We start from the raw sequence: 12,843 nt of genomic DNA on the forward strand, positions 1-12,843 counted from the left end.
AATCTCTTTGTCAGGACTGGCAGGTCCAGTGCCCCCTGGGACTCTCTTTGTCACTTGACAGTGAGGCTGGCAGTTAAGGCACTTTAGCCAGGCTTCCCTGGCATCATGTGCTGACATCAGAAGGTTTTGATTGGTAACGATGCCATGCCCTGTGTGATGGTGTATCCAGATGGCTGTGGTCTTCATCTGGGCAATGCAGAATCAGTCAGCCTGTTAGTCCCACTGAAGTTCATGGCCAAAGTGTCCTTTTCTGCCGGCATCCGTATGGGTCATGAACAGAGGCCATGGGTTCCATACAGTCTGCTGTCACAGTGTTCGTCCCTACAGGGCTTGGGACTTGATCACCCAGTTTTTCCATTGTCAGGTACCAGACCACATTGAAATTGTAACAAGGTGCATTCTGGGGGTGTTTTTCAGGACAAGTCCCACGGTCTGCATCTCTGTCCACAGGGCAGGGTTTTCTGTGTGTTCCTTCCATACATAGCTATAAATAGTTTTTCTCATGCTTTCCCAGCTGCCCTGGGACCTTAGTGTACTCAAGTTCACAAGGAGCCCACGTGCCGGCCCAGCCCCCACGTGGGGGAGAGCTGCACCTGGGGGCGCCTGGCCACCTCACATGTCAGTGGGAAGTTCCATTGACAGCCGGCTTACTTGTTTCTTGGATGTACCATTTTCATTTGAGAACATGCTTGCTGGACAGGGCACACTTGATCCCATCACGGGGGTGCCAGGGAGGAACCAGACGTGGGGAGCTGCTCTCTCATTGCCCACCAGGGCCCAGTGCAAGCCAGGAGGCGGCACTCAGAGGGCGTATGCTTGGCAATTGCCGTAATCCAAACACCAGGGGTCACCTTTGCTGAGTGTCAGCATCCTTCTGCCACCGACTCCAGTCTGTATAATCATCGGTCCCTGACACGTGTAATTTAAAGGGCTCTTTAGGACGACGTGGCCTGATTGGAAGGGCGGTCCATACGGCCTGTTGGGCGGTTTCCTTCAGCACCTCTGCTTCTGCAGCTCGGGGGTTGGTGTGCGGTGGTCTGTCCCCACATCCACCCTTGTTTTCTATACGGGGATGGCCTTACTGAGCTGTGCCCTTGTCCCACTGCCCCTGTCCTAACTGTGGGAGGAGCAGGGTTACTCACACTTGGCATACCCATTTCCACAGTGCATTCGGCAGGATCAGCTCCCGGGGTGTGCAGGGGTGTGCAGACTGTCCGCCGAATGAAACGGAACACAGACTAGTTTCTGGACCCCCAGTAGGGGCAGGGGCAGCTGATGGGACCGAAATAACCCCCTAGTAACCTGAAGAAATATTGGCAGTGGTGAAGCAGCACCTTCGCCCCCTGGAGGCAGGTGGGGGTCAAGGGTCTGCTGCAGAACAAGGTGGGGCCAGAGCCCCCCTGGGGGTGTGGCCTTCTCCCCTGTTAAGATAAACGCTGACAGGTGTTAAATCCATCACGGGTGATGGCGTCTGCATCAGAAACACACCTTTCTCTACCTTGTATGGGACAATAGGTACTTTATTTTATTTTATTTCTTTGTATTTTTCCTAAGTGAGAAGTGGGGGTGGGGGACCAGCAGACAGACTCCCGCATGCGCCCAACCAGGATCCACCCAGCATGCCCACCGGGAGGCAATGCTCTGCCCATCTGGGGTGTTGCTCCATTGCAACCAGAACCATTCTAGTGCCTGAGGCAAAGGCCATGGAGCCATCCTCAGCGCCCAGGCCAACTTTGCTCCCATGGAGCCTTGGCTGTGGGAGGGAAAGAGAGAGATAGAGAGAAAGGAGAGGGGGAAGGGTAGAGAAGCAGATGGGTGCTTCTCCTGTGTGCTCTGGCCAGGAATTGAACCAGGGACTTTCACACACCGGGCTGACACTCTACCGCTGAGCCAACCGGTCAGGGCCAACAGTTCCTTTCTTGACTGCCTGTTGGCGAGAGCACTGGGAACCCACCCCCATCGTCCAAGAAACTCCTTGTCAAGCTGGCCCCTGGCTTTGTTGGGGGCCGCCAGCTGCCTGTGCTGGCGGAGGTACAGCGACGCCAGGTGGCCGAACCAGGCTGCACCTGCCCACTCACAGGCTCCATCTGCACTGAGAACTTGGTTCATCGCCAGGTGGAGGCAGTGTGTTGCGTTCTGGTGTCACACACAGGAGGCCTGTCCCACCAGCACAGTTTCCCATGTGGCCATGCGCTGACACCTCATGAGCATTCCCAGGACAAGCGTGCGACATCCATCCCAGTTCTGCGTTTCTACCCAGGACACTGAAGTGGCCCGAAGGCCCCGCTCACACGACCACTTTAAATCCTGGTTTTCACTGTAAACGTGGCTTAATTCCTAACAGTAACACTGAGGCATTTTTGTTTGCTTGTTCAAAGGACCTAACCCGGGGTGTGAGCGCTCACTCGCTGGTCAGGGTCTGCAGCAGCAGCTGAGGGGGCGGGGATCATGTTTCCGTAGCTGGAGCTCCAGGGGGGCAGACACCCCCAAACAACAGCTCTCAGTTGAGCCCAGTCAGCCCAGATTCATGAGCAAACGAGTAACTGCTAGTGTTTCAAGCCAGTGCTTTGTGATGTCTTTTTGTGTGTGTGTGTGACAGAGACAGAGAGGGTCAGAGAGAGGGACAGAGGCAGACAGGCAGCAGGAAGGAAGAGAGGTGAGAAGCATTAATTCTTTGTTGCATCACCTTAGTTGTTCATTGATTGCTTTCTCATATGTGCCTTGACCGCGGGCCTTCAGCAGACCGAGTGACCCCTTGCTTGAGCCAGCGACCTTGGGTCCAAGCTGGTGAGCCTTGCTCAAAGCAGATGAGCCTGCGCTCAAGCTGGCGACCTCGGGGTCTCGAACCTGGGTCTTCTGCATCCCAGTTCAATGCTCTATTCACTGTGCCACCACCTGGTCAGGCTGTGGTGTCTTTTTAATGCAACAATAAGTAAACAGAACAGTCCTTTCTTCGTGTCTACTATTCATCATTTAATTAACATTTGTTATATGCTTCCTTTTTAAAACTGGACTTCCTTGAGATGGGAAACTTCATACCCCTGTATACATGGAAACCCATTACCAATGACAATAAGTGGAAGACAATTGTTTTGTTTTGTTTTTTCTTTTTCTTTTTCTGAAGCTGGAAACGGGGAGAGACAGTCAGACAGACTCCCGCATGCGCCCGACCGGGATCCACCCGGGGGCGACGCTCTGCCCACCAGGGGGCGATGCTCTGCCCCTCCGGGGCGTCGCTTTGCTGAGACCAGAGCCACTCTAGCGCCTGGGGCAGAGGCCAAGGAGCCATCCCCAGCGCCCGGGCCATCCTCGCTCCAATGGAGCCTTGGCTGCGGGAGGGGAAGAGAGAGACAGAGAGGAAGGAGAGGGGGAGGGGTGGAGAAGCAAATGGGCGCCTCTCCTGTGTGCCCTGGCCGGGAATTGAACCCGGGACCTCCGCACGCCAGGCCGACGCTCTACCACTGAGCCAACCGGCCAGGGCCAAGACAATTGTTTTAAAGAGACGCAGAGGCCAAATAACCGTGTATTCAGTTTCTCGGTGGTGGTGTTGCCTTCGTGGGGTGGATGGCAGCTGGTTCCAGTTGGCATTTCTCACCATGCGCAGAACCAGCTCATCACTGCACCCCCTTACAAGCCCCATGACCAGCTGAGGTGCACCCCTGTCTCAGGGTGCTGGACTCCTGCCCCACAGGGCCCATCTTCCAGGTTTTGAGGTGTTACTACTGTTAGCCTCTTCTATTGTTTCTGCCAGCCCCAGGAAGAGGAAGCTGCTTCCTATAATTGTTTGAGTAGTCTTGTTTTGCCTTTTCAGTTCTTAAATTGCTGGGCATGGTAGGCAGAATAATTGTCCCCCCAAGATGTCCACGACCTAATCCGAGGGGCCTGTGAATGTGTCACCTTACGTGGCAAAAGGGACTTTGCAGGCGTGATGAAGTTAAGGACCTGGAGATGGGCAGATGACTGGATTATCTGGGTGGATCTGGGTGAGCCGAGGCTAATCAGGGGGACAGGAGCATTCGAGGGAGGGGGTGACTTCAGTGGGAGGGCCAGAGAGATGCAATCAATGTCGCTGACTTCAAAGATGGGGGGGAGAGGTACAAACACAAGAATATGAGACCTTTAGAAGCTGGAAAAAGGCAAAGAAATGGATTCTCCCTGAAGCTCTGGTCACCAATTCTGATGCATGTGTTATTTTTTCTCTTCCGCCACACCAAGCAATTCTCAGTCACTAGCTGGGTTTCCTATGATTTAACTCCCAATTTTGACACTATCGACCTGGAGATGGGTCAGATTCCAGAGGTTACGGGGCTCAGTCCCACAAGACTGCCCCCAGCCCTGCCCACACACCTGATCAAGCCCTCAGGAGACTTATATCTTAGGGTTGTTGTTACGATAGAGACTTTGAATGCTCACGGAAACACCACCTGTGGATCCTGTGGCCCTTAGACAACTGCGGAGATCTCAGAGCGAGGCTATCTTTGTTCCTCAGTCGCTGTATGGAACCCTGATGGCATTTTCCCTACAGTGGTGTCAGCCAGTCAGGAAAGGTGGCAGGATATTTGCCCTTGGTTTTAGCTGGGGTGGTCAGTGATACCACCTGGGCTCTGTACAACAAGTAGGGCAGCCTCAGGTCGCTGGCCAGAGCTATGGATGGTAGAATCTCCCCAGACTTCCTCCTTGCCAGCCAAGGTGGAGTCTATAACTGCTAGTACATTCTGCCACACCTGGATTAACCCCTCGGGCCAGAGAAAGCCACCTGGCTTTTAAAGTAGCAATCTGTGGTGGTTGATGGCATTTGTTCAGCTGGTTGGATCCAGGACCCTGGGGGATGTGGCTAAGGTCAATACTGGAGGTTGGCTTCATCTGCAGCTTGAAGTCCTGTCCACAGCTGGCTTAATTAAATGCTGTGAGTCAGCTAAATGACCTTGGCCGGCCTCTGCCAGCCAGATGAGTCAGATGGAGACTGCACTCTTCCACACCCTCGTACAAGAGTTTTTCCAGAAAACGGTACTTTCTCTCCTCTGTGGGTTTTACTTTTCTCAGTTTTGTACCTTCCCTCGTCCTGTCTCAAGTCCTCCAAGACAGCCCCTGGGGCCTGGGCGGACCAGGACCGTAAGGCAGGCACCACCTATCACACAAGCCACGCAGGGTATAAATGTACAGTTATGTTGATCAGGGAAACACAACAAAGGGAGGAGAAGCCGCTGAGCGCACCCGGGGGCGGGCTTGGGCCTGACTCAGCGGCACTGGGCACCCTGTGGGAAGGTTCCAGAAGTAACACACCCCTGTAGCACCCTTCATTTCATAGGCCAAATGGAAATGTGTGGACACTATGAAACACGGAAAGCCCCCTGGTCGGGAAGTGGCCTTGCAGGAAGGGGAAGCCTCTGCAGCTTAGCAACTGACGTCAGTCTGTGTCATGTTGACTAACCCAGACAAGCTGGGCGGCTCTCCGCTCAGAGCGGGAGGAGACGGGACCCCAGAGACGTTGATCCAGCCCCCTGGGCCCTGCTGTGAACGGGCTGTTGTTCAGGAGTTTTCTCATAAAGCAGTGTGCTTGTGCTACACGCAAACCCTCCATTCATTCAGCCAACAGATAAGTTTTGTGTCTCATAACATGTTCTAATTGTTGTTCCAGACCCTAGGGCTGTACCGGATGCCAAGACAGCCGAGGGTTCTGCCTTCACATTCACGATCCGAGCCCCCGGGTGTGGGTCCTGGGCGGTGGTGGGATTCAGCCGGTTCGCAGCAGTTTGGCAGAACCGATACTTAATTTTTTGAGTTTGGCAAACCGGTTGTTAAAATGGCGCTTGTCATCAGGGTTCTCTCTAAGGTGGGCGCCTGGGCAGCCGCCCAGTGTGGAAATCACAAATTTACATTCTTTACCCTTTTTTTTTTTTTTTCTGTACCCTTCTGAAGCTGGAAATGGGGAGAGACAGTCAGACAGACTCCCGCATGCGCCCGACTGGGATCCACCTGGCACGCCCACCAGGGGGCGATGCTCTTCCCACCAGGGGGCAATGCTCCGCTGCGACCAGAGCCACTCCAGCGCCGGGGGCAGAGGCCAAGGAGCCATCTCCAGCGCCGGGCCATCCCCCCCCTCCTCCCCCCCCCCCACGGGAGGGGAAGAGAGAGACAGAGAGGAAGGAGAGGGGGAGGGGTGGAGAAGCAGATGGGCACTTCTCCTGTGTGCCCTGGCTGGGAATCGAACCCGGGACTTCTGCACGCCAGGCCGACGCTCTACCACTGAGCCAACCGGCCAGGACCTTCCTTACTCTTTTTTAACATTCATCTGTGCAACAGCGCATTCTAAGTGCCTGTAGTCATGTTCATTCCGTCCACAGGTGGAAAAAAAATTGACGGAATTGTGCTTGTGATATTTATTCATTTTATAAAACTCATGATGCCTTTGATGAAATACTACATTTTAATTCTCTCATGTTTGTTACTTCAGTAAACAAACATCTAATGTAAAGAGAATAAGTGCCAAACAACCAGGGGTGACAAGCTGTCATTGAAAATATCTTAAATAACAGTTTTATTGTTTTGTGGGTTTTTTTGGTCAGGTATTATTTAATATTTTTTTATTTATATTTTAAAACTTTTTTATAATCTATATAGTTTTGTGCACCTCTTTTATTGTTCTTACTTAAGTATTAAATGCATGAGATAATAAAGTACCTTTTGGTATATCATTTTTTAATACTTAAAATGGCCATTAGGGCAGAGAACCGGTTGTTAAGCTATCTGAATCCCACCACTGGTCCTGCCTGGGTCTTCCTGGGCCTGCCCTATCTTATCTTACCCGCGCCCAGAACCAGCCCAGAGCATGGCACCTGCCTGTCATGGCATCTTCCAATCGCATTTCTCAAGTTCTCCCAAAGCCCGCCTCCCATCCACCAGGTACATACATGCTTTATCTTGATGACCCTTCTGTAGATTAGAGACTCTATTCCTTCTTTGAAATAACAACAACAACAAAAAAAAAAACCCCAAAAAACCCACTATTTTCTCTTGGTTGTTCAAATTAGATCATCTCATTAACTTTCTGCACGTTTTCTGACACTCCTCTCTGTATTCCCCATTCTGCTGTTGAGCTCCGCCAGTATTATTTTTGTTTGATTCCTTGGGTTATTTATCATAGCTTTCCTTTCTAAAATTTCCATTTGGTTCTTTTTTTTTACAATTTTTATTTCTTTGCTGAGATTTTTTGTTTGTTTGTCTCTAATTTTTAAAATCGCTTAAGAAGTGCTTGTAATTGCTCGCTGGAGCGTCGGTATAACTGCGTGAAAATCCTTGTCAGTTAATTCCAACACCTGTGTCCTCTGATCATGCTTTCTCATGTGAGTTAGGATTGTCCTGGCTCTTGGGAGGAGTAATTTTGGACTGTACCCTGGACATGTTGAGTACAAGCTTATGAGACTCCCCTTTTTATACATCTATTTTAGCAGGCGGTCAGTCTATTTATATTACGAACGCATGTCCTGGCTGGCGTTTGTGGGCTCTGTTTCGAATGTCAGTTACCTCCCAGAGCCTCTGCAGCATGGCTGTGGTCAGCTGCTCTTGGGCTGCCCCGGGCTGGTGTGCAAGCTGCGCGGTGGCCCACAGATCGCAGTGTTTGCTGTGCCGACCCGGGCCAGTCTTATGAATGGGATGTGTCCAGGACTTGCTACACAGATATAAAGCAGCCCGTTCTGCTAGGGACTGAATTGTAATCCCCCTCTTCCACCCAGATTGATATGTTGAAGCCCTTACCTCTGATGGGATAGTATTTGGAGATGAATGAAACCTTTGGGAGGTCATTAGGTTTAGATGAGGTCATGAGGGTGGGGATAGGATCAGTGCCTTTATAAGAGGAGACATCAGAGACACCCAGCCTCATGCTGTGTGAGGGCATGGTGGGAAAGGGGCCCATCTACAAGACAAGAAATGAGCATGCAGGCATTTTGAGCTTGGATGTCTGGCCTCCAGTGCTGTAAGAAATGGTACTGAGGCCCTGGCCGGTTGGCTCAGCGGTAGAGCGTCGGCCTGGCATGCGGGGGACCCGGGTTCGATTCCTGGCCAGGGCACATAGGAGAAGCGCCCATTTGCTTCTCCACCCCGCCCCCTCCTTCCTCTCTGTCTCTCTCTTCCCCTCCCGCAGCCAAGGCTCCATTGGAGCAAAGATGGCCCGGGCGCTGGGGATGGCTCCTTGGCCTCTGCCCCAGGCACTAGAGTGGCTCTGGTCGTGGCAGAGCGATGCCCGGAGGGGCAGAGCATCGCCCCCTGGTGGGCAGAGCGTAGCTCCTGGTGGGCGTGCCGGGTGGATCCCGGTCGGCCGCATGTGGGAGTCTGTCTGACTGTCTCTCCCTGTTTCCAGCTTCAGAAAAGAAAAAGAAAGAAAGAAAAAAAAGAAATGGTACTGGCCTGACCTGTGGTGGCGCAGTGGATAAAGAAAGTGCTGACCTAGAATGCTGAGGTCGCCGGTTCAAAACCCTGGGCTTGCCGGGTCAAGGCACATACAAGAAGCAACTACTACACGTTATTGCTTCCAACTCCTCTCCCCCCTTTCTCGCTCTCTAAAATCAATAAATAAAATCTTAAAAAAAAAAAAAAAAAGAAATGGTACTCACACTTCTCTCCCATTCTGCATCTGCAAAAGCTCCTGCTGGCCTTCCCACCTCTGTCCTTCCTCCTTTGGGGCAGGACAGCCCTCCAGAACCATGGCCGTGTGGCACACCCGGGTCAACAGCCCTCAGCGTCGTCTTGTGTCCTTGAGAAAAGCTCCACCTCTCAGGCGACAGGCCGTTCATGCTGGTTTCTGCAGGTCCAGCTCTTGCTAACCCCTCTCCTCGCTCCCATCTGGCTTGGCTGAGTGCATTCCCGCACAGCCCCCAGGACCCGGGAGCCCTGAATCCCATCTTCACCTGGATTATGATGACTTGGTCTTAACCTGCCTGTTCTTAAGAAGCCCTCCCTAGGCCAGGGCGGGACCCATTGCCTGCTGTGGCTCCCAGAGCCTCAGTCCCTTACACGAATGGCCTTGATCTGCCGGACGTCTTCCCTAGGCTGTCCCCTCCAGAGCCAGCGCTTCTGGTGTCTGTCCTGTGCTGTGTCTGGTTGTAGAGCGCAGGGCCGGGCCTGTGGCGAACCAGCGAACGAACAAAGGATCTTCACCCGCATTTCCTGCCTCGCTCTTCGGCAGCCGATTCCAGCCGCAGCGCCCTGCAGTCCGCTGTGGCCAGCCGGCCTTTGCTGGGGAGAGCCTCCCAGCCTGCGAGCCCCGTCCTCTCTCCTCCCTCTGTTTAATTCCCGTTTCCCTCCTACGCCCAACAAAAATTCCTTTCATCAAAATGACCTCAAATGAACCCAGCTGGAATCCAGAGTTTATTAGTTTAATTGAATCTCAGGTTGCATGAGAGACCAGAGCAGTGGGGAGGGCTCTGAGCCCTGTGCCCTGGATTGTAGAAGTGTGGGACCCCGGCAAGCGCTTCCCCCAACGCTTCTGACCTCCTGGTGGCTCCCACTGCCCTGAGGAAGCCTTCTCGGCTCCCTGGGGATGTGGGTGGCTGCACTTCACGGCCCATCAGGGCACTCAGAGGACTGGAACACCACACTGTCTAGAATCCTCCCTGCCCTGAGTCTCCTGGTCACATTGCGCCCGCGCATGGACGGGCGACGTACAACCGTCAGGTACTTTACCACGTGCATCTCTCTGCTTTCTTGCCCCAGTGGCTGTTGGCCCAGGCCCAGTTCAGTTTGCACTTTGAGAATCAGCAAACCTGTCCAGGGGACCTGAGGGATGTCTGGGGAATGGTGGCGACATCTCCAAGTTCAGGATCTATGTGGCAAACTCTTCATTGGGGCGGCCAGATATACTTTAGCCGCACCAGCACATGGAGATTTAAAATAAAGCCATAAAACGAAGAGCACATACACCAGTGATGGCAAAGCAACTATGTTTTATTAAAATCACCCTGATCTTATTGAATGGATCTAGATAATAAGCCAAAAAAATTTTTTTTGTTTGTTTTGAATTTTGAATAAGCCAAACTTAATTTCATGTGAAGAAAAAAACAGCATAGATCAATTTATTTGCAAACCTTATTTTGATGACTCTTTACAATACTTTTATTTCCGCAGGTAGATACATCTTTCTTCTCATCAAAAGAAAACATGAGAAAAGATTACGTGAATCGGTTTCCTAGGGGTAAAATGGGGGCAACACTGCTGTGCCACGTTTTGAGTACGGTTATGGAGACTGACCTCCCAGCGTGCTTAGAATCGCAAATATTTGGATCAAAATGAGATGACAATTAAATGGAAATAAAGGATGCCACCTGGAGCATTCTTTATTTCCATATAATTAAATAATCTCATCTTTGGAGACATGCAGAGAGGACCGACTTGGCTGATAATTCCATTGAGCACTAGGAAGGGACTGGCAGGCACGCCCCTCCCTGGTGGGGGGGAAGACCGCAGTATGAGACCTGGTTGCCATAGCAAAGGGGCTCGGCCACATGCACTGACTTCTCCTGGCAGAGCGACCTCAGTGCTTACTATCCTCTTGTGTCAAGGAAGCGAGAAGCTCTCGGCCAACGTTTGCCCGCTTTTCATTCTCATCTGCATTGTTCCGCAGCCTCAGCTTGGTTTCCAGTCTCTGCTTCCATTCTTCCCTGAGCCTGAAAATAGAAACGAAACACCCGTAAACGGAGCATGCGGCGCCTTGGCCGTTGGTTCAGGGAAAGCGTCCCCCCCCCCCCCCCCCCCGCCAAGGTGTGTGTGTGTGTGTGTGTGTGTGTGTGTGTGTGTTCAGGCTGTAAAAGGTATGCAGGCGACTTGCACATTTAAATATGTACACATTTCAACTCTCTAACTTGCACTTCTGTTAAAAAATATTCTGATCTTAATCCTGTGAACTTTCCTTTGAAGGTGCAATATCTTTAAAGTGTGTATGTGGGGGTGGGAAAGCCCTGTCATTCTAGAATTTTTTTTACCCTGCAAGGCTATCTTTCAAAAACAGAGGTTTTCTGCTGTGCAAGAACTGAGAGAATTCATCCCTGGCAGACTGTCACCTCACGCGTTCAGGGGAGTCCCTTCAAAATCACCAGATGGAAATTGGGACAAGAGTGGAACAAAAGCATCTGAAAAGGCAACTGTGTGGGTACATATTAACAACTCTTTTTTACTAGTTAAACTTCTTTAAAGGATAGTCATTGGTTGAAAGCAAAACTGTCAATTAAGCAACATGGGGTTTATAACACACGTGGAAGTCAAAATGTACACGCAAAATGTACAATAGCGTGAAGGCCAGGAGGGGAGAATGGGACTGTACCATTGTTAGGTTCTTAATTTTTTTTTTTTTTTATTCATTTTAGAGAGGACAGAGAGAGGAGAGATAGAGAGAGAGAAGGGGGGAGGAGCAGGAAGCATCAACTCCCATATGTGCCTTGACCAGGCAAGCCCAGGGTTTCGAACCGGCGACCTCAGCATTTCCAGGTCGACGCTTTATCCACTGCGCCACCACAGGTCAGGCCCATTGTTAGGTTCTTACACTCTACAAGAAATGATGTATCCTTGAAGATAGGCTGTGATAAATTCAGATGTATATATAAATCCAAAAGCAACCACTAAAATAACACAGAGATATAGTTAAAAAGCCAACAGAGGAGATGAAGTGGAATCATAAAAAAATTTAATCTGAAGAAAGGCAGAAAAAGGCCATAAAGAACAATGAGGAAAAATGGAAAACGACTAGTGAGATAGTAGAATTAAACCAATCAAACCAATTAATGTTAATGATATAAATCATCCAATTAAAGGACAAAGATTATCAAATGGGAGGAAAAAAAGCAATACCCAAATATATGCTCCCTAAATTAGTGTGGCCTTCATGCACTAGAACTAGTGACAGAGAGGAGAGATTCCCCCCCCATTTATAAAGATCAAAGTTAGACCATACATTCGGTTAACTTGAGAAAAATTTCAAACTATAAGTGGTGGCAGCAACATATGCATGCAGAACTAAAAGAGTTTGTCCTCTGAGATGCCCATCTGGCATTCTTCCGGGAAAATCATCTACACATGAGGACATAGACAGAGGGTGTCCGCGTGTGTTTGTGGTGAGGGCTGTTGACCGTGGGGTGGTTGTGCGTGGAGGGAGGGATATGTGGGAACTCTACTTTCTGTTCCAGTTTGCTGTGAACCTGCTCTAAAAAATATAAAGTCTACTGTAAAGAATTAATAAAGAAGAAAGAGCCAAACAGCCACATACTTCCTCAGCGCACTCCTTCCCAGGCGGTGCTCCTCTGACTCTCGGTAGTAAGTCTGTTTGCCAATCTCCCTCTCCCAGAAGCGTTTGAGCTCGTGACAGGTGTTCCGGCAGAAGACCTCCCGGCGGACGTACTGATTGTTCATCCCCTGAAACGGAACATAGCAGCTGAACCCTGGGAGAACACGCTCCCTCGGACTCTTGAGGGCATCAACATCATTTATGTGCAGGAGACCCTGCCCAGGTACAGACCCTGCCCAGGTACAGACCCTCAGCAGCGGGAAGAACAACAGTCACAGGATCCAGTGATGTGAACGCAGAAGTTTCCCATGGGTGTAACGGGTCAGAGCACCTGGCCAATACCTTTGACCTTCCTTCCTCCTCACAGAAGAACGGCTTCTCAGCTTTTCATCAATCGTAGCCTGTGCAGGCATTGTGTGCATTTACGCTTCACAACATCCCCATGCTCGGATGTTACCTTCCCTGTTTATAGGTGGGACATCTGAAGGGTTACAAAACTCGCCTGTGTTCCCACAGCCATAACCAGCAGACGGCAGGCCACAGACTTCAGAATGCTTCCAAGCCCTTCACTA

At 50.9% G+C, this 12,843-nt stretch overlaps 1 protein-coding gene across 1 annotated transcript; it reads right to left on the reverse strand.

The window, feature by feature from the left end:
• Nucleotides 1-10,528: 10,528 nt before the first annotated feature.
• On the reverse strand, nucleotides 10,529-12,396 carry FAM240A (family with sequence similarity 240 member A). Its single transcript, XM_066245920.1, has 2 exons — nucleotides 12,254-12,396; nucleotides 10,529-10,661 (listed from the first exon to the last, which is right to left on the reverse strand). The coding sequence occupies exons 1-2, from the start codon at nucleotides 12,394-12,396 to the stop codon at nucleotides 10,529-10,531; spliced, it is 276 nt and encodes a 91-aa protein (XP_066102017.1).
• Between the last annotated feature and the right edge of the window lie 447 nt (nucleotides 12,397-12,843).

This window comes from Saccopteryx bilineata, chromosome 10 (assembly GCF_036850765.1).
Source record: "Saccopteryx bilineata isolate mSacBil1 chromosome 10, mSacBil1_pri_phased_curated, whole genome shotgun sequence".
In the NCBI taxonomy this organism is placed as follows: domain Eukaryota; kingdom Metazoa; phylum Chordata; class Mammalia; order Chiroptera; family Emballonuridae; genus Saccopteryx; species Saccopteryx bilineata.